This window comes from Neoarius graeffei, chromosome 17 (genome assembly GCF_027579695.1).
Source record: "Neoarius graeffei isolate fNeoGra1 chromosome 17, fNeoGra1.pri, whole genome shotgun sequence".
Classification (NCBI taxonomy): Eukaryota; Metazoa; Chordata; class Actinopteri; order Siluriformes; family Ariidae; genus Neoarius; species Neoarius graeffei.
The window spans coordinates 67,145,079-67,165,766 of record NC_083585.1 but is presented as its reverse complement, the minus strand read 5'-3'; the positions used below and the strand labels follow the sequence as shown (position 1 = coordinate 67,165,766).

Here is a 20,688-nt window from a genome sequence, read left to right as displayed (position 1 = left end):
TCTCTTGTTTTTTTTTTAAATATTCTGTTCTGTTCTCTTCTTTTCTGTTATTCACCTTTCACTCATTTATACTCGAATCCATGTTCTTGTGTAAAACAGTACCTGGAGCGTTTTATTCATCGTGGACCTGCTAAGATCTCCTCGTCCTGTGCTGAACGCCTCCAGAGAACATTGAGTAATGGAAACAGAAAGGAAGTGCCATGCTGGATCGAGTTAAATGTATGTTGTTGTTTTTTTCCTCTCTGATATTACGGCACATTAATGCAGTGTATGATTAGAAATAAGAACGTAACCCAGCCATGCTGTGGTGCCATTCAGGCCGTGGAGACGAACAAGCCCATGAAGGTGGAGGTGAGACTGACAGACGGGCGTGTCCTCACTCTGCCTATTGACTCGTCCAGCACTTCATCAGAACTCTGCAGCACCATTGCACAGAAAATCAATCTGAAGGACACATTCGGATTCTCGATCTACATCTCCTACCGCGATAAGGTTTGGGCCGAATACGGCTTCAGCTGTTCGCATCCGCTTTGACTTTTGGTTATTTATGAGCAGTTAAATGGGTTTAGCCCATTAAGAAGTCACTCCATATTCATTCAGCCGTATTGGCTGAGGAGATAAAGACATCTCGGTTGTGTAGCACTGATCCAGGTGTGTGTTCTGGTCTGTGCAGAACTGGTCTCTGGGCAGCGCCGAGAATCACGTGCTGGACGCCATCTCTCAGTGTGAGCAGGAGGAGAGGAGGCAGGGAAAAGAGGAGAAGGGAGCGCCTTGGCGTCTCTCTTTCCGGAAAGAGCTCTTCACCCCGTGGCATGACTGCACCTCTGACCCCATCAGCACAGAGCTCATTTACACGCAGATCATCCAGGACCTCAAGACCGGAGAGTATCAGTGTGATAAGGTCAGACTTCACCTTTTTCCATCACACACACTGGTTCAGGGAGGGAATAAAACATAGATGTTGTGCGGTTAAAGGAAAATAATCAATGAGTACAGTATAAAGGAGCTGTCCATACCCCAAAGTTAATCTTCCTTTCCCAGTCTGTCTCTCACATAACTGTTGTTTTAGCAGTGATGTGCGGTGAGGTTTGTGGCTAGTGAGGCACTGACTTTTTCAAAATCAGATTTTCAAATATGCACCAAAATATTTGCCAAATACCGATTAGTTTCATATCTCATAGCAGCATTCTTTACATAAGGTACATTTGAAGGTACATATTTGGCCAAGGAAGAATGAAAAATGAATGGCGGTTCAGTAGCCTACCTCCAAAAAACACCACGGCGGACCACACAGGCCACACAGCGGGTACCATATACAGAACAAACCACACAGCACCACGGCGGATGCCACAGACAGAACAGGCCACACAGCACCACGGCGGATGCCACAGACAGAACAAACCACACAGCACCACGGCGGATGCCACAGACAGAACAGGCCACACAGCACCACGGCGGATGCCACAGACAGAACAAACCACACAGCACCACGGCGGATGCCAGACAGAACAAACCACACAGCACCACGGCGGATGCCACAGACAGAACAAACCACACAGCACCACGGCGGATGCCACAGACAGAACAGGCCACACAGCACCACGGCGGATGCCAGAAGATACCGTAAATACTGTAGATGTCTCCAAGTGTCTTTCAAGCCTCTCATCTCTCTCAGCAAAAGCATTCAATAGCTCAACATAATTCCCACGATTCGAAGAGCTTGTACTCTTATCATCACCGTGAAATGCCAATTCCTGTTTGGCTAAGAAGCAGGTTGCATGAATGAGATATTTTAAGATCTCTCGGTTTTCCTTCACCTTAGCATTGTGCATGCTAATGTTTAGCCAGTGCACTGTAAAAAAAGAATAGTTGAGAATACTTGAAATTTCAAGGCAACAGTCTGCATTAAGAATTTTATGTTTTGCCAATGATGTGCCCATGATAATCCAAACTATGATAAAACTGTTATCTTTATTAAGAATTCTTAATTAAGTCAATTTTCAATTCCTCATTCTGCCAACATAGATTTCTCTTTTTGCTGAACAGTGGCATTCACAGTAGTACAAAAAGGCAATTGAGGTTATCAGACTTTTTTCATCTTTATTTGGATAGGACAGTGTAGAGACAGGAAATGAGCAGGAGAGCGGGAAATGACTTCAGGTCGGAATCGAACCCAGGTCCCCGGATTTATGGCATGGCGCCTTATCCACCTGAGCCACGACGCCATACCCACGACGTGGGTTTTAAAAACTTTATTTCAATATTGAAGTTTTGTAATTGTGTAGAACAATGAAAAAAGGCACGTATAGTTTAATGATAAATTGTGATAACCTCGGGGGCGTCGTGGCTCAGGTGGATAAGGCGCCATACCATAAATCTGGGGACCCGGGTTCGGTTCCGACCCGAGGTCATTTCCTGATCCCTCCTCGTCTCTCTCTCCCACTCATTTCCTGTCTCTACGCTGTCCTATCCAAATAGAGGTGAAAAAAGCCCAAAAAAAATCTAAAAAAAAAAATTGTGATAACCTCAATTGCCTTTTTGCACTACTGTGAATGCCACTGTTCAGCAAAAAGAGAAATCTATGTTGGCAGAATGAGGAATTGAAAATTGACTTAATTAAGAATTCTTAATAAAGATAACAGTTTTATCATAGTTTGGATTATCATGGGCACATCGTTGGCAAAACATAAAATTCTTAATGCAGACGGTTGCCTTGAAATTTCAAGTATTCTCAACTATTCTTTTTTACAGTGTGCTGTTCATTCAAAGCCACATCTATTCGAGAAGTCCCAAAAGTTTTTAAAGCAATTTGGCTTTGAATGTGAGTAGCTGAGCATTCATGTTTCAGGAGGCTTCTTGGTAGGCTTTTTAAGTCACAAAATCCCATGTTAGTCCAGACATTGTCACTGGTTGAGAACAAGAGACAGGGATAACAGAAAAGGCAGTTTCTTGTAGCACAGCCACACAGCCAATCTTTTCGGTTGTACCACTCACTTTGAAACGATCGGGTTATCTTCTGCCCAGTCCTTTGAAGTAATTCCTTTAGCTCCGGCGTCGGCCGTCCATTCTTTATCACGTCCCGTTTTCCTTGAAAGTCCAACTTTGAGAAACCTTTCAGTTGAGCTATTACATCCTCCATTAATTTGTTGCAGTCAATCGGAACAAGCCAACAACAGTCCAAATTAAACTTTACGTGACAACGTAGAGAAGAAGCAACCACCAAACAAGAATAACTGAGCTCACGTACGCCCTCTGCGCTGCGGCAGAGCTACTGCCTGCCTCACCTCATGTCTTTTCAGTGCGGCTTTATGTCAAATTGTTAACACTAAATAAGTGATACACTTACGTAGAAAACATTACATATTATAAGGAAAGTGAGGACATATTATACACGTCTACAATGTATAAAAAACATTTTAATACAGCATTACGTTGGTAGCATACACAGAGTAAGCAAAAGGCACGCGCTCAACCCAGTTAACAAGGGATTGCGCAATCTGACGTGAGGCACGGCTTGGTGCTGCCTCATGTCGCTGCATATTCGCTGCAATTGAATAGGAAAGAGGCAAATACGACGATTTTGATCGCAAAAATGATTGAAATTATTTGAATCATACAGAAATGGCATATATAAGCACAGATGATTGGACAAATCTTTATTGTTATCATTATTTACATTCATTACATCTCATGATGGCTGGATGATGACCGGTGAGGCCCTGCCTCACCTGCCGCCCCTGACCGCACGTCACTGTGTTTTAGCAAATTAATCAACACCTTTTAACCAGTCAGAATGCAGAATTCAACAACAGTGTGATATCAAGGTTTTATATGAACATTTTCTGCAAGGAAACGATCCACATGGACGACAGTACAGCGTGATTAAATATACCGCTGATTTTCGTCAGGACTGAAGAGTGTGTGAGAGAGATCATGTACTTGTGTGAATACTAATTACTCAGCTGCGTCACCTGGGCTTTTATTGACTACATTATTAAATTAATATATCCAGGCTGTGAGTGGAGGTTGTACAAGCGACATTTAATCTAAACGCTATTTGTGTTGAGTTATGAATCTTTATTACTCAGCCGAGGTAATGATTTTTATCGCGTGTTTTCCAGGAGGACGACTACGTGCAGCTCGCAGCGAAGCATTATTACATCAAGTACAGTACGGAGCGCAGCGAGGAGAAGGCTAAAAGCATCGTGTGGGAGTGTCTGAGCCTCAATCTGATCGAGAACAAATCAGAGGTCAAGCTGGTGCAGCTGATCAGCGCTGCCCACGAACAGGTATAACTCAACAGCAGTGTGTGTGGGATATCAACAATCTACAGTGCAGATATGATTAACAGTTATTCCCCAAAATCGAGTCGTACATGAGCTGATAGGTGACGAGGCGCGTAGCACTGAGTTGTCTATAATCCATGTACGACGAGATTGAGTGGAATAACTGTTTTATTCTATACACGTTCACTGGCTTTTGAGAAACAGAGCATTTTTATGTTCTGCAAATTCAATAAATAAAAACTTTATACAAAATATCCGACAAAATAATTTCCGCTTAGGCAGACTTCTTAAAATCATATCGATGGCTGCACGAATTGTCTTTAGTGTTGTTTTTTTGTAGAAAATGCCGTCTTGCTGTCATGCCGAGGTATAGAACAACTTTAGACATTTATTGAATTCTTCCTTGGAAATTTCAGTTCTGTAATTTTCAAACTTCTTTGAGCTTTTGAACCAGTTTTTTTTTTTTAAATCACAAATTTTTATTGCTTAAAGATGAAGAATGTAAACAACCCGGCAAACTGACATGAGCAATTTGTGAAAAATGCTATAATAATAATAATAATTCTTGAAAAATTGAAGATACGTTCTTACCATCAAATACTTTCATTATATATTTTGTTGCTTTTTTGGGGGGGTTGTTTTTGAATAGAGTTTTTAATTTCGTCCTCAGTGGGTTCAGCAACACGCTCCACCATTTTGTTTTTCTCTACTCACAGTATATGAGCTGATATCCTAGGAGTAGGTTAGCCAATCAGAGTGCGTGATTGCTCATATCCAGTGAATGTAGCTAGAATAATTAAACAATATTGGCTGACGAGTTCAATATCATGCTAGCTGAAAAAACACACTTTCTTCATATCAGCATACTCGAAAGCCAACGCTAGCTTACCCATGACTCGATCCAGTAACCTTCCAGCCAGTGTAGCATTCATCAGTAGTGTTAGCAAATGCTAATAAAGCAGTCGAGCCAGTGCTATATATATCTGATAGACCATGAAAAAAGCTACTACTACTACTATTATTATTATTATTATTATTATTATACATACACACTCTCTTCATATCAGGCCAACGCGAGCTTACCCATGACTCGATGCAGTAACCTTCCAGCCAGTGTAGCGTTCATCAGTAGTGTTAGCAAATGCTAATAAAGCAGTCAAGCCAGTGCTATTGAGAGCAGGTATCACAGGCTAACAACCGAGAAACTAAGATTTCTATCTCCAGACTCTTCTTCCATGCTGCACACTCGCTACAGTAGTTTTCACTCAGACTTAAGTATTAATTGTGTAATTTACTGAGTTACTTTGAAAATCAACATCGACAGCTTCACACACCGGAGCGACCTGACAGCCAAAATTCTCTCAAAATCTTCTGCATTTAACGAGGCAAACCTGGCGGCCATGTTTGTTTACAAACCCTCACAGTCGCTTGCTAGCACGGAAGTTTTACATCTCTGACGTGTCTCTTTTCCAGTTTTTTGATGCCCGTTGGTATGTTTTTTTCTTGTAAATATGTGTGAAGAATATCTAATGAAGTATTGGGAGCCTTTCGGGTGTTCAACACGTCTTTCTCTTTCCTGGCGAACAAAGAAATGCTTCTGCACATGCACAGCAAAAAACGTTCTCAATGGATATTCACATCAGCTCCGACATGTGACATCATGTTGTCTTGACAACCATGCAATATCGTAAACCATATCACCGCTCATTCTCCATTGGGCAGACTGATGAAATACATGTAGGATAAGCAATATGCTAACAATATTGCATGCTATCAAACCAAATGAATGAAACCCGCTAGAAAAGAATAGAACACGTGTTTTTATTCCATGGAAAAAGTGTCCTGTGTGTATAATAATGATATGTATTTGGTTCAGTGTCATTAAGAGATGTTTAATGTGAGATATGAGATCTGATGTCTGAGGGTGTGATGTGATGTGATGTGATGCGATCTTTCTGCACCGTGTCTCCTGATACAGGGCTCGTTTATGACCTCCAGGGCGAGTCCTGATAGCGTGAAAGCCGAAGTGGTCGGGTACGCCCGTCTCCACTGGCCCCTCTACTTCTCGAAATTTTATGAAGCCTCTGTGATTTCAGGTAAACGAGCTCCGCTGTAGAATAACTCAACAGTCTTCATTATGGAGGTCCTGATTGATTGTTTTTTTTTTCTTTTTCTTGCTCCAGGTCCCAATTTACCTGAAGAAAAGTTAGTGGTGACTGTTAACTGGTACGGCGTCTCGTTTCAGGAAGGAAAAGAGAAAACCTACCTGACGCTTTCTTACCCTGAGGTGACAGGGGTCCAAGTAGTCAGGTTTGTGTTTTTAGTTTTGTACCAAAACTGTTTCTTGAACTTTGAACACAAATATGGTTCAGAAAAATGCTCATGCGATGCACGTAACGTTCTCGTTCTCCTGTCAGTGAGGACCGGATGGGGGACGTGGTGTGTCTCTCCACACTGAGAGGCGAGTATAAGCTGGAGGCGGTTTATGCTCGCAAAATGGTGGAGCTGCTCTCTATGTTCTTCAACGGGTTGAAAGAGCGCTCTGTTTATGCCGTGGCTGTACAGGATTGCAGCAGACCAGGTGCAGTGCAAACACACACACACACACACCGCTGTGTCTAAACATACCAAGTCTAATAATCTAAACACTTCCCCTCTGTAGATGATGCAACGTTCCTGAGCTGCAAAAAGGGAGATCTCATCAACATCATCAAAGACGGAGAGTACGCTCCTGAGGGAGGCTGGATTAAAGGGATGAACGATAGAACCAGACTCAGCGGAGCGGTTTCTACAGAAGCCATCATGATCCTGGCGACCTTGAGTAGACCCTCTGATGACATCTTGGTACCCATGTTACTCCTTTTCTTTAACTGATTAACCTTATCACCTGAACCATGCAGCACGGCATCGACATGTGTAACAGTGAGGCCATGCTAACGTCACATGATCAATTTTTTTCAGTGTGTACTTTACTTAGCATATGTGTTATGACAAATATGTGAAAAAAAGACGTCTCTGATCACATGACATCACATTAAAAATCACTATTGGTGCTCTGTGTGGCATATAGATCATGACGATGGTCATAAATGCTTAATGACGCTGTTGTAACATAGTAATAACCTGTTATAAGATAATTTATAACAACTTTATTTATAAATTAATACCTGACATGAGAAAAAAAAACCCTGCCATGTCCGCAGATTACATCAGTCATGATGCCTTTATGACATGAGTACATCAGTCTTATGACAATAAGTTTGGACTTGTTGCTATTACGCATCATAAGCGTATTGTAATATAATTACGATTAACATTTTTTTACTCACTGAAATTACTACATGACACGAGACTGCTGTGTCATGGCAATTTGTAATCATGGTATCATAGGTTATGACACACGTTATGACAAGTGTCATGAGCATAATAAGTACTTTATTGTGCTGTGGTCAAAACCTGTCATAAACGCGTCATGATCGAAGTATCTCATGGTAAGTTATTATTAATGCTAACATTAGAAACAACGGTCATGACAGAAATTGACATGATTGTCAGTCCTGTGAGGATATAGCATTATATGGTGTGGTTATGATTGTCTTATGACATTTTATAACAAGTGACACTGAGTACTTAATTTCAGTGTTCTTAATTTCCCTGAGGGAACCTGCCCAAAGGGATCAATAAAGTTTTATCTAATCTAATCTACTTTATGAAGATGCCAATGCAGTGGGAACAACATGTCATAAACATGTCATAATGACATTTATAATAGCCCTTTCCCCACAGTAAAGTCAGTACCTGACTGAAAGCGGAGTTCCTGCGCGGGCCAAAGGCCTGCATGAGCGGAGCCCCATAAGCTTAGAGTGCTGATACATAAAGAAACCCATCGAGTTGTTTTCTGATGGTTTTGGTCCTCTGCCTCCCACCATACCAGTGTTCATAATTACCAGTCATACACACCGCCTAGTGGCCAGTGTTAGTAATTACCAGTCATACACACCGCCTAGTGGCCAGTGTTAGTAATTACCAGTCATACACACCGCCTAGTGGCCAGTGTTAGTAATTACCAGTCCTAAACACCGCCTAGTGGCCAGTGTTAGTAATTACCAGTCATACACACCGCCTAGTGGCCAGTGTTAGTAATTACCAGTCATACACACCGCCTAGTGGCCAGTGTTAGTAATTACCAGTCCTAAACACCGCCTAGTGGCCAGTGTTAGTAATTACCAGTCATACACACCGCCTAGTGGCCAGTGTTAGTAATTACCAGTCATACACACCGCCTAATGGCCAGTGTTAGTAATTACCAGTCATACACACTGCCTAGTGGCCAGTGTTAGTTATTACCAGTCCTAAACACCGCCTAGTGGCCAGTGTTAGTAATTACCAGTCATACACACCGCCTAGTGGCCAGTGTTAGTAATTACCAGTCATACACACCGCCTAATGGCCAGTGTTAGTAATTACCAGTCATACACACTGCCTAGTGGCCAGTGTTAGTTATGACCAGTCCTAAACACCGCCTAGTGGCCAGTGTTAGTAATTACCAGTCCTCACAGCAAGAAGGTCCTGGGTTCGAGCCCCGGGGCCGGCGAGGGCCTTTCTGTGTGGAGTTTGCGGGGAGTTTCTCCCCGTGTCCGCGTGGGTTTCCTCCGGGTGCTCCGGTTTCCCCCACAGTCCAAAGACATGCAGGTTAGGTTAACTGGTGACTCTAAATTGGCCGTAGGTGTGAGTGTGAGTGTGAATGGTTGTCTGTGTCTATGTGTTAGCCCTGTGATGACCTGGCGACTTGTCCAGGGTGTACCCCGCCTTTCGCCCGTAGTCAGCTGGGATAGGCTCCAGCTTGCTTGCGACCCTGTAGAAGGATAAAGCAGCTAGAGATAATGAGATGAGATGAGACACACTGCCTAGTGTCCAGTGTTAGTAATTACCAGTCCTAAACACCTCCTAGTGGCCAGTGTTAGTAATTACCAGTCATACACACCGCCTAGTGGCCAGTGTTAGTAATTACCAGTCATACACACCGCCTAGTGGCCAGTGTTAGTAATTACCAGTCCTAAACACTACCTAGTGGCCAGTGTTAGTAATTACCAGTCATACACACCGCCTAGTGGCCAGTGTTAGTAATTACCAGTCATACACACCGCCTAGTGGCCAGTGTTAGTTATTACCAGTCCTAAACATCGCCTAGTGGCCAGTGTTAGTAATTACCAGTCATACACACCGCCTAGTGGCCAGTGTTAGTAATTACCAGTCATACACACCGCCTAGTGGCCAGTGTTAGTTATTACCAGTCCTAAACACCGCCTAGTGGCCAGTGTTAGTAATTACCAGTCCTAAACACCTCCTAGTGGCCAGTGTTAGTAATTACCAGTCCTAAACACCGCCTAGTGGCCAGTGTTAGTAATTACCAGTCATACACACCACCTAGTGGCCAGTGTTAGTAATACCAGTCCTAAACACCACCTAGTGGCCAGTGTTAGTAATTACCAGTCCTAAACACCGCCTAGCGGCCAGTGTTAGTAATTACCAGTCCTAAACACCGCCTAGTGGCCAGTGTTAGTAATTACCAGTCATACACACTGCCTAGTGGCCAGTGTTATAGCCGGTAAAGAAATAAAACAAAAGAGGCTGGCTATAAGAAAATTCTGCAACCCGGAAACAGATGGGAGCTCAGCTTTTAGGCAGTGCCTAAATCTATATATTAGAGATATGTCATGAATATTTTACCTGTCGTAAACATGTCATAACAGAAACATGGCAAGCTGTGATTGTGCTAACGTTAGTAAAAACCTGTTAAGACACCAAACAGCATTTCCCGTGTCAGTGTTATAACAATATAATTTAATTAATATAATCTGTTGTTATAACCTGTCAAACAAATCATAATAAAATGCATAAATGCATAATAATCTTTTTCACCCAATAAAATTAGTCCCTGACGTATAGGTAGTTTGGTCATGTCAACTGTCATGGCAACTGTCATATCATGTTTATGACAGGCTTATGTCAGTCTTATGAAACACAGTTTTAATGTTACTTCAATCTTTGTGTGATAAAAATGCGGTTTTTTGTGATGCTGTCTTTAGGCTCTGTTTGACCCAAATCAGAGGAAACCAATGCTGAATGCTCCACCAAAGGAGGATCTGAGCACAGAGAGAGTGGCTCTTTTTTCACTCAAAGAGTTCTCCTTTGAGTATTTCAGGTATCCAAGCGAATCTTCCTCAGTTGTGTTTATTCGTGAGATTAATGACCTACTGTATTAAAGACGTGTTTAGAACAGCCACTGATTCAGTACAATACCATTTTGAGTTGTTTCAGCGGTATGTTGGTGTGTTGATTCGCAGGGAGCTGGGTAAGGAAGCAGGACGTCAGGGTAAATCCGGGTCACGAGAGAAACTGTGGGCCCAATCGAAAGAACCGCTCAAACAGCCGCTACTGAAGAGTCTGCAGAAAAACTCTGATCTCAGCCAGCTGGCCTGCAACTCCTTCACTGATATCCTTCCTGATCGCTCACACATTCACATACCAGACACACACCAGACACACTTCTGTACTCCAGAGGAAGAGTGAAAAGATTCCCAAGTTCATGGTTCACTATACTGTATATCCAATAGCTGTTTGAGAGCTGCATGTTCATTATTGGACTTCAGACATTATTTACTGTACAGAAATATCAGAATAAGTGTGTTTGTAGTTTATGGAGGTGTGGACATTTTTGCTCTTCAGTAAGCCTCAAACATAAGGACTTGAGAAGGATGGACACTATTATTATAACAATCAAGCAACACAGGGACATAAGAACCTGGGAACTCTGAGAATATAAGCACATAGGGACAGAGAAACCTGGAAACACAGGACCCCAGAACATTAGGACCTGGGAAAATAGAACCCTAAATACATAGAACCATGGGAATGAAGGACTCTGAACAAATAAGACCCTGGGAATATGGAGCACTTGAACCGAAGAGCCAGTGGAAACAGGTGCCCTTGAGAGTTGAGGAAAGACCATGGAAAGATAAGGACATGGGTATATATTAGCATTAGCCCTGGAAGCTTAGTTCCCTGAGGCCATAGGGCTTTAGGAATATGTTTTTAATATAAATTTTTACGGAGAGTGAATATAAAGCTTTGGGGATATAAGACAAAGGATACATAGAGCTCTGGGAATATAGAACGAAGGAAAAATGGGGATCTGGGAATATCCATCCATCCATCCATCCATCCATCGTCTGTTGCCGCTTATCCTGTTCTACAGGGTTGCAGGCAAGCTGGAGCCTATCCCAGCTGACTATGGGTGAGAGGTGAGGTACACCCTGGACAAGTCGCCAGGTTATCGCAGGACTGACACATAGAGACAAACAACCATTCACACTCTCATTCACACCTATGGTAAATTTAGAGACACCAATTAATCTAACCTGCATGTCTTTGGACTGTGGGGGAAACCAGAGCATCCAGAGGAAACCCACACAGACATGGGGAGAACATGCAAACTCCACACAGAAAGGTCCTCGCTGGCCACTGGGCTCGAACCCAGGACCTTCTTGCTGTGAGGCAACAGTGCTACCACTACACTGGAATATCAGACCATGGAAATATAAATTGTAGGAATGTAAGACCATGGGGCTCTGGGAATATATGACAAAGGAAACATGGGGATCTGGGAATATAGGACCATGGAAACATGGGTTCTGGGAAGATAGGACAAAGAATACATAGGTCTCTGGGAATATAGGATCATGGAAAGAACAGTACAAAGGATACATAGATTTGGGGAATACAGGACAAAGGAAAAATATGGGAATATAGGATCATGGAAACAGGGGTCTGGGAATAAAGAACAAAGGAAACATAGGGATCTGGGAATATAGAATGATGGAAACATAGGTCCTAGGAATATAGGACAAAGGAAACATAGGAATCTGTGAATATAGGATCATGGAAACATAGGTTCTGGGAATATGAGACAATGGAAACATAGGGCTCTTGGAATAGAGGACAAAAGAAACATGGGGATCTGGGAATATAGGGCAAAGGAAACATAGGAATCTGTGAATATAGAATCATGGAAACATAGGTTCTGGGAATATGAGACAAACGAACATAGGGCTCTTGGAATAGAGGACAAAAGAAACATGGGGATCTGGGAATATAGGACCAAGGAAACATAGGTTCTGGGAAGATAGGACAAAGGATACATAGGGCTTTGGGAGTACAGGACCATGGAAACATTGAGTACTGGGAATATAGGGCTCTAGAAATATAGGACTAAGGATACATAGGGCTCTGGGAATATAGGACCATGGAAACATTGAATTCTGGGAAGGAAGGACCCTAGAAAAATAAAATTCTCTGACGCGTGCCAAATTAGAATATTAGGAATATCAACTTTTTTTATTTTAATTAAAGAAACATAGGAACCAAAAACACATGGATTTGATCCACATTCATCTGTAGCCTTGTTAACATGACTGTCCAATTACCAGAGTTCGAACCACAATCACCTCTAAGCCATCTCTTTTTGTTTAAATCCACAAATAATAGTTTTTGGTTCCTGTGCTGCATTGTAAATTTTTTCCTTAATGTTCATGTACCGATTATGAAGTATATGGGTGACTATCCAGTCAAAAGCATCAGGAATCCTGTGGAGCTCACAGACCAGATCTACGGACCTGCGCTGCAGAACCCTGACCTCAGAGATGAAATTTACTGCCAGATCATGAAGCAGCTTACCAACAACAGCAATGGGTCAGTCGAAAAATTAATATTTATATATTTGGTTTATGTGTTCCAGAAACTAGAACATAAGCCATTAATCACTAAAGCACAATAGTATGGTGGCTCGTGCATGTATTACCTATAATGCACTGTGAGCTGCAAGCTACAAATCTAACATTCAAATAATTATCTTGAAAAGATCATATGTGTTTAGATTCCCAGTTCTGCTGAGTGCTTATAATATCATTTCATTTATATTGCTAGCTACTAAATATGACACATTAAAAAAATACAGTAAAACCCATCTGTGTATTTGTTTTTGGCTCACAGGTTGAGTATGGAGCGAGGCTGGCAGCTGTTATGGCTTTGTTGTGGACTTTTTCCTCCCAGTCAAGCTTTGCTAAAACATACTCAACGCTTCTTAGAGTCCAGACCCAGAGAGCCACTATCAGCCGCCTGTCTGCAGAGACTACAAGGGATGCTCAGGTAGGCCATCAGTAAGCCATAGGAGCCCAAACTGGGTCCAAATATACCAACAGTGACCTGCATCTCAGTAATTAAACTGGTCCAGCTGTAGGCAACTTTTTTAATATTAATTTTCACAGAATTGAACCCAGAACAATGGCTCCTCATCACGTGGAAGTGGACGCCATCCAGCAGAACAGCTCACAGATCTTCCACAAAGTTCATTTCCCTGATAGTACAGCAGAGGTACAGAAACAGCAGGAATGACATGGTTTCACTTCCACTTCTCAATAACTTGCTTAATAACCTACTTTTTATTATTATTTTTTTTTACTTCTGTAGATCTATGAAGTCACTACCACAACGAGGATCCGTGACCTGTGCCGCAGTATTGCCCATAATCTCACGCTCTCTTCTGCTGATGGCTACAGTCTGTTCGTGAAAACCACAAACAAGGTGTGCAGATGCTGTTTACATCTGAACATTTCATAAGTCTTCACTGGATCAGAGAAGAATTTAAACTGATGTATTTACGTATCAGTTCTAAAATCCTGTTATTGTATCACACATTATACATAAATCAGCTCCTAACACTTGAAAACCAATTTCCTGTAACGTCCTGTTGCGCCCCTGTTTGGTCAATTGAGGTAAATCGTGGTAACTTTGCAGATGGTCTGGGTCTTCACATATCCTCAAAATTTGTTGGTCTTACAACGGATGGTTTGAGGGTGGCACGGTGGTGTAGTGGTCAGCACAGTTGTTTCTCAGCAAGAAGGTTCTGGGTTTGAGCCAAGTGGCCAGCAGGGGCCTTTTTGTTTGGAGTTTGCATGTTCTCCCCATGTCTGCATGGGTTTCCTCCCACAGTCCAAACACATGCAGGTTAGGCTAATTGGCTACTTGAAATTGCCCATAGATGTGAATGTGTGTGTGAGCGGTTGTTTCCCAAGCCCAAAAATGAGAGGGTTGTGGCAGGAAGTGCATCCGGCATAAAACTAATGCTCCAATTAATCTGACATGTGGATCAGTAGGGTCCACATGGTCCCTGAACTGGCAACAGTGCTGGACAAGAAGGAAGAAGAAGAAGAAGAAGAAGAAGAAGAAGACAACAGATAGTTTGGGCTCTAGACAGAATTTGGATTATTAACAGATTGTAAGCAGCAATTAATGGGGTCCAAGCACCATTTCCAAAGAGTGAATCAGTTTATTTATTGTTTACAGAAGGAGTCTCCAGTGTCAGAGCTTTGTACCAGCCAGAAGTAAAGCTATAATTTTAAGTTTTCCAACATCTTCAGGATGGAGGTGTTTAGACTTTGTTGTTTCATCGTAACATGACAATATGATTTGGGGCAGCCATGGTCTAAGGGTTGGAGAGGAAGGTTTGGGACCAAGTAGTTGCCGGTTTGATTCCCTGGACCAGCATATGGGTGGGTGGGTGGGTGGGGGGAGTGAAAGAGCAGCTATTTGAGTAAGGCACTGTACCAGGTGCTGTGGCGCAGCTGCCCACTGCTCAGGGTCTGTGTGCTCACTGCTCACTTGGTTAAATGCAGAGAATTTGGGGAAGCCATGGCCTAAAGGTTAGAGCTTTGGAACCAAAGGTTGCTGGTTTGATTCCCTGGACCAGCAGGAATGATTGAAGTGCCTTTGAGCAAGGCACCGAACCCCCAACTGCTCCCCAGGCTACTCTGGGTATGTTGCTCTGGATAAGAATGTCTGCTGAATGTAATGTAATTTAACCAACTTGGTTAAACTGTTCAGATTGGTTAAACATAGAGAATCCCAATTTCCCCTTGGAGATTAATAGAGTATAAAATAAAAAATAAAAAGATGCTGGTGAAGGAACAACTGTTTAAAGCTGCTGTAACATGAGAGTGAGTATGGGAAGTAACTTGTATCACGGATATTCCCAACAAACTAAAGTAAAAACTAAAATAAAGCTAAGTATGAAATGGCATTTTTTAAATAAATAAAAATTAAAATCATTGACTGTGGTGTAAAAGGAATAAAACACTTGTAGACATTCTGTCATTGGAAAATAATCAACTTCAGGACGGTAACAGGCGGGCGGCACATTGTGTAGTGGTTAGCGCTGTCGCCTCACAGCAAGAAGGTCCTGGGTTCGAGCCCCGGGGCCGGCGAGGGCCTTTCTGTGCGGAGTTTGCATGTTCTCCCCGTGTCCGCGTGGGTTTCCTCCGGGTGCTCCGGTTTCCCCCACAGTCCAAAGACATGCAGGTTAGGTTAACTGGTGACTCTAAATTGAGCGTAGGTGTGAATGTGAGTGTGAATGGTTGTCTGTGTCTATGTGTCAGCCCTGTGATGACCTGGCGACTTGTCCAGGGTGTACCCCGCCTTTCGCCCGTAGTCAGCTGGGATAGGCTCCAGCTTGCCTGTGACCCTGTTGAAGGATAAAGCGGCTAGAGATAATGAGATGAGATGAGGACGGTAACAGTTTTATTCCTTACATGAGGTGCATTGCTACATTTGAGGTGGTAGTATGTTCACGAATAAAAAAAATGCAAACTGACGACTACATTTAGAAATGCAGCTTTACGACATGAATATTGAGATACTGAGATACACGAGCAGCCCTGAAATGATCAGATGTAAATGAAGGTTTTCATGCGTACTGAAACTGTTTCGTCACTTTATTTCAGGTTGTGAGCATGAATGAGGAGGAGTACTTCTTCGACAACCTGAAGGACCTCACAGACACTCCCAAGAAAGGAAAGAAAACCAAAGAGGGTGAGTTTTATACAGACGGATGAGAGAGAGAGAGAGAGAGAGAGAGAGCCTGGTGTTCAAACTACTTCTTGTTTAAAGACATTTATAGTGGTGCTTGAAAGTTTGTGAACCCTTTAGAATTTTCTATATTTCTGCATAAATATGACCTAAAACATCATCAGATTTTCACACAAGTCCTAAAAGTGGACAAAGAGAACCCAGTTAAACAAATGAGACAAAAATATTATACTTGGTCATTTATTTATTGAGGAAAATGATCCAATATTACATATCTGTGAGTGGCAAAAGTATGTGAACCTTTGCTTTCAGTATCTGGTGTGACCCCCTTGTGCAGCAATCGTCGTTGTTCGTTTAACCTCTTGTCAAATGGGGATGCTCTTAAGCCATTTGGCTGTATCGGTGTCAAGTTCTATTAGGCCTTCCAGGCCATTTGGGGGTCGCAAGTGTGCAGCAATAACTGCAACTAAATGTTTCCGATAATTGTTGATCAGTCCTGCACACCAGCTTGGAGGAATTTTAGCCCATTCCTCTGTACAGAACAGCTTCAGCTCTGAGATGTTGGTGGGTTTCCTTACATGAACTGCTTCACATAACATAACGCTTCTCATTTAAACCAAAAAGTTCTATTTTGGTCTCATCCATCCACAACATTTTTCCAATAGCCTTCTGGCTTGTCCACATGATCTTTAGCAAACTGCAGGTGAGCAGCAATGTTCTTTTTGGAGAGCAGTGGCTTTCTCCTTGCAACCCTGTTGTTCAGTGTTCTCCTGATGGTGGACTCATGAACATTAACATTAGCCAATGTGAGAGAGGCCTTCAGTTGCTTAGAAGTTACCCTGGGGTCCTTTGTGACCTCGCCAACTATTACATGCCTTGCTCTTGGAGTGATCTTTGTTGGTCGACCACTCCTGGGGAGGGTAACAATGGTCTTGAATTTTCTCCATTTGTACACAATCTGTCTGACTGTGGATTGGTGGAGTCCAAACTCTTTAGAGATGGTTTTGTAACCTTTTCCAGCCTGATGAGCATCAACAACACTTTTTCTGAGGTCCTCAGAAATCTCCTTTGTTCGTGCCATGATACACTTCCACAAACATGTGTTGTGAAGATCAGACTTTGATAGATCCCTGTTCTTTAAATAAAACAGGGTGCCCACTCACACCTGATTGTCATCCCATTGATTGAAAACACCTGACTCTAATTTCACCTTCAAATTAACTGCTAATCCTAGAGGTTCACATACTTTTGCCACTCACAGATATGCAATATTGGATCATTTTCCTCAATAAATAAATGACCAAGTATAATATTTTTGTCACATTTGTTTAACTGGGTTCTCTTTATCTCCTTTTAGGACTTGTGTGAAAATCTGATGATGTTTTAGGTCATATTTACGCAGAAATATAGAAAATTCTAAGGGATTCACAAACTTTCAAGCACCACTTTATTCAGTTTTGTGAAATCTTTAGTTACAGCTGAGCAATACATACGACGATGTTATAAAAATACTGACATGAATTGTTACAAAGAATGTGTCTATGTTTTTATCACATAGTTAAGTAACATTTTCCAAACGGATTGTAGCCGTTAGTCAGACGTTAAAGTTTTATATCGATTTTAAATTGTGAAATGCACTTTTTTTTCACTGGTGTTTCCTTTGTATTTAAATTTTTGTATTTGTTTTGTTAAATATCTTTCTGGAGATGTTAAATGAATGGAGCAACTTTGCTTTTTTTACACTCAATATGTTTTGCTTGATTTTGTACAAATTTGTTAGCAAACCTATAGATGATGATGATGATGATGATGTGTATTGTTTATCTTAGAAATATCACACAAGTTTCATTATATTATTGTCACATCGCTGAGCCCTAATGTTTAAAGCATATCAGTAACAATCTTCCCATTTTTAAAAAATCATATTTAAAAGGTTTGGTCTCAGAATCTGTGCTGTTTTAAACAATGATGACATTTTTTTTTAAATATGTAGCAACTCCAGTGATTGTTCCTTATCTGGTGCTGTTCATGAGGAAGCTCTGGTTTAACGTGATTCCTGGGAAAGATCTCAAGGCCGACCTCATGTTCCACTTTCCCCAGGTGAGTTTAGCACTTCCTTTCAGGACCGGGTTGACACAGGAAGCGGAAAATCTTGCCAGCTTTGGATTTGACTTAAACTAATAAGAAACAATAATACTACTAGTAATACTTGTTAATGTTGTTATTATTATTATCAGTACAATTGTTATCAATGTTCCCTATTAAAAACAAATTATTATCTAATCCTTGAATAATTGTTTGTATCACTACTACTACTACTACTACTACTAATAATAATAATAATAATAATAATAATAATAATAATAATAATTACTACTTTTTTAATAATAATTTTAACTAATCTTATAACTCAATTTTATAGCATTTTAATAATCACTACTTATTAATTATTAGTATAATTAAGTAGTAGTTAATAATAATTACTACTTATTAATTATTAAATTACATTTTGATAATCACTGCTTATTAATCAAGTAGTAATTAATAATACTGAATTATAATAATTGCTACTCAATTATTAATATAGCTAATAAGTAGTGATTATTAAAATGTTATAAAATTGAGTTAAATTGTTTTTATTCTTAAAAAAGTAGTTATTATTATTATTATTAGTAGTAGTAGTAGTAGTAGTAGTAATGCAAACAATTATTCATGGATTATAGATAATAATTAATGATTATTTTTGAATAATGAACATTGATAACAATTGCACTGATGATAATTAGTTTACAGTTATTACAACACATTGATTAATATTGATAATGGTTATGAAAGGTGACAGTTGTTTTTCTGTGTTTAATGTAACGCTCTGATGATTGTATGACTGCATAAACAGGTTTACGCTGTTACCTGCTATAATGCAGAAGATACTCGAGAACTTCCTCAGCCAGCTGTATACTGTACCACACTCACACTGATTTTGCTGTCGGACACAAAATCACACATCAAAGATAATCTTTGGGGATTGAAATAATGCCGGCTAAGGTTGTTCAGCTGGTTCTACTTGCCGTTTTATTGTTTTCGTTTTTGAAATGATTCATGGTGTTTTCTCCAGTAAACACTTCTTCTTGCTGCTACAGTAGTTCTGCAGGCCCAGAACACACGACTTTGCTTCAGCTGTTTGCATGTCTAACAGTCGCCATTGATGCACCCTGTTGTTCACCAATTGTGTGCATTCTTCTTAAAGTTAGTAAAAAAAACTATTGCAGAAAACAGTTTTAAGTTGTGGTATTTATCATTTTCTTTGCCATGGTACAGTCTTAATTTTTCCATTGAGAGGTCTTGAAAAGGTCTTAAAAGTCTTTAAATTTGTACTTGAAAAATGTGCAGATACCCTGGTCTGCCTGGGGTGCATATGGCTTCTACTCAAATTTGCATAATTGCAATTAATAATGAAGATATGGAGTAATTAATCAATCCCTAACGAGCAGTTTCCACACACATCTCTTCTTCTCCCTCAATTCTTCACCGATTTTGATTCTTTCTGGTATGAAGGTAGGGGAACCTAGGCTGCATATAACTTCTACCCAGATTTGCTTCATTACAATTATTAATGAAGTTATAGATTAATTAAGTCTTAATTCAACAGCAGTTCAACAAAAATCGCTTCTTCTCGGTCAATTCCTCGCCGTTTTGGATTCTTTCTGGTAAATAGGTCGGTATTCTTAGGGTGGATATCGCTTCTATATATAGCTTGTATATAGTGTACAGAACCTGCAACATTTATTACGCAAGGTGGCCCACTTTAGATCGTTCCTTCTGGACTAGATGGGGCCGGAGTGAGCTACGCCGTCATTGACAGTCTCGTTATAATTAATACTACAACTCTCACACGTGTTTGTGTGTGTGCACATGAAATGGTGTTATGTCAAGCTGAAGTTGCTACAATTCATCATGTTTCTAACATTTTGTTAAACAGACAAAGAAAAAAGGCATAAATAATTACTGAATAGTTTGCTGTGTAGAAGCATACATCTCTATACTTTGTGGTAAAATCATTTTAGTCACAATGATTAAAAAAGCCTTAAGATAAAACCATTAATTTCACACAAAAAAATCCGTATAAAGTTTATTTATGTGGAAGCATTTACATTATATAAAAAAACAATCTTTTTCACATCTTGTTTCTACATTGTTTAATTTGTTACATGACCAACTCCAGGTTTTTTTCCTCCGATAGCTGATCAACCGTTTTTTGTTGGTATTGAGTGATACCCAATACTGATCCCGGATCCTGGATCGGATCAGTGCCATCTCGAATTATACGCTTTCCAACAGTTTGTCTGCTTTTAATCAAAGTCTAAACGTCTGGGTGTTTTATTTTTCATATCTCTCTAAAAATATATTTTTGATATATTGTTCACAATCCCGTGACAGCTGTGTCAGTTGGCTGTGCTGGGCCTCTGAACACTGTGCTGTG

The 20,688-nt window shown here is 40.8% G+C and overlaps 1 protein-coding gene across 1 annotated transcript in view; it reads left to right on the top strand.

Moving 5' to 3' along the window:
- The window catches only part of myo7bb (myosin VIIBb), an 88,360-nt gene that overhangs the window by 45,271 nt on the left and 22,401 nt on the right, over positions 1 to 20,688 (top strand). Inside the window, exons 27-42 of the mRNA XM_060898234.1 lie at positions 100 to 219; positions 319 to 492; positions 674 to 901; positions 4,122 to 4,289; positions 6,265 to 6,382; positions 6,470 to 6,596; positions 6,704 to 6,867; positions 6,949 to 7,130; positions 10,376 to 10,491; positions 10,634 to 10,782; positions 12,884 to 13,037; positions 13,338 to 13,493; positions 13,613 to 13,718; positions 13,815 to 13,928; positions 16,124 to 16,211; positions 18,202 to 18,308. Coding sequence (XP_060754217.1) covers positions 100 to 219; positions 319 to 492; positions 674 to 901; positions 4,122 to 4,289; positions 6,265 to 6,382; positions 6,470 to 6,596; positions 6,704 to 6,867; positions 6,949 to 7,130; positions 10,376 to 10,491; positions 10,634 to 10,782; positions 12,884 to 13,037; positions 13,338 to 13,493; positions 13,613 to 13,718; positions 13,815 to 13,928; positions 16,124 to 16,211; positions 18,202 to 18,308 — 2,271 coding nt within the window. The remainder of the gene's footprint in view (positions 1 to 99; positions 220 to 318; positions 493 to 673; positions 902 to 4,121; positions 4,290 to 6,264; positions 6,383 to 6,469; positions 6,597 to 6,703; positions 6,868 to 6,948; positions 7,131 to 10,375; positions 10,492 to 10,633; positions 10,783 to 12,883; positions 13,038 to 13,337; positions 13,494 to 13,612; positions 13,719 to 13,814; positions 13,929 to 16,123; positions 16,212 to 18,201; positions 18,309 to 20,688) is intronic.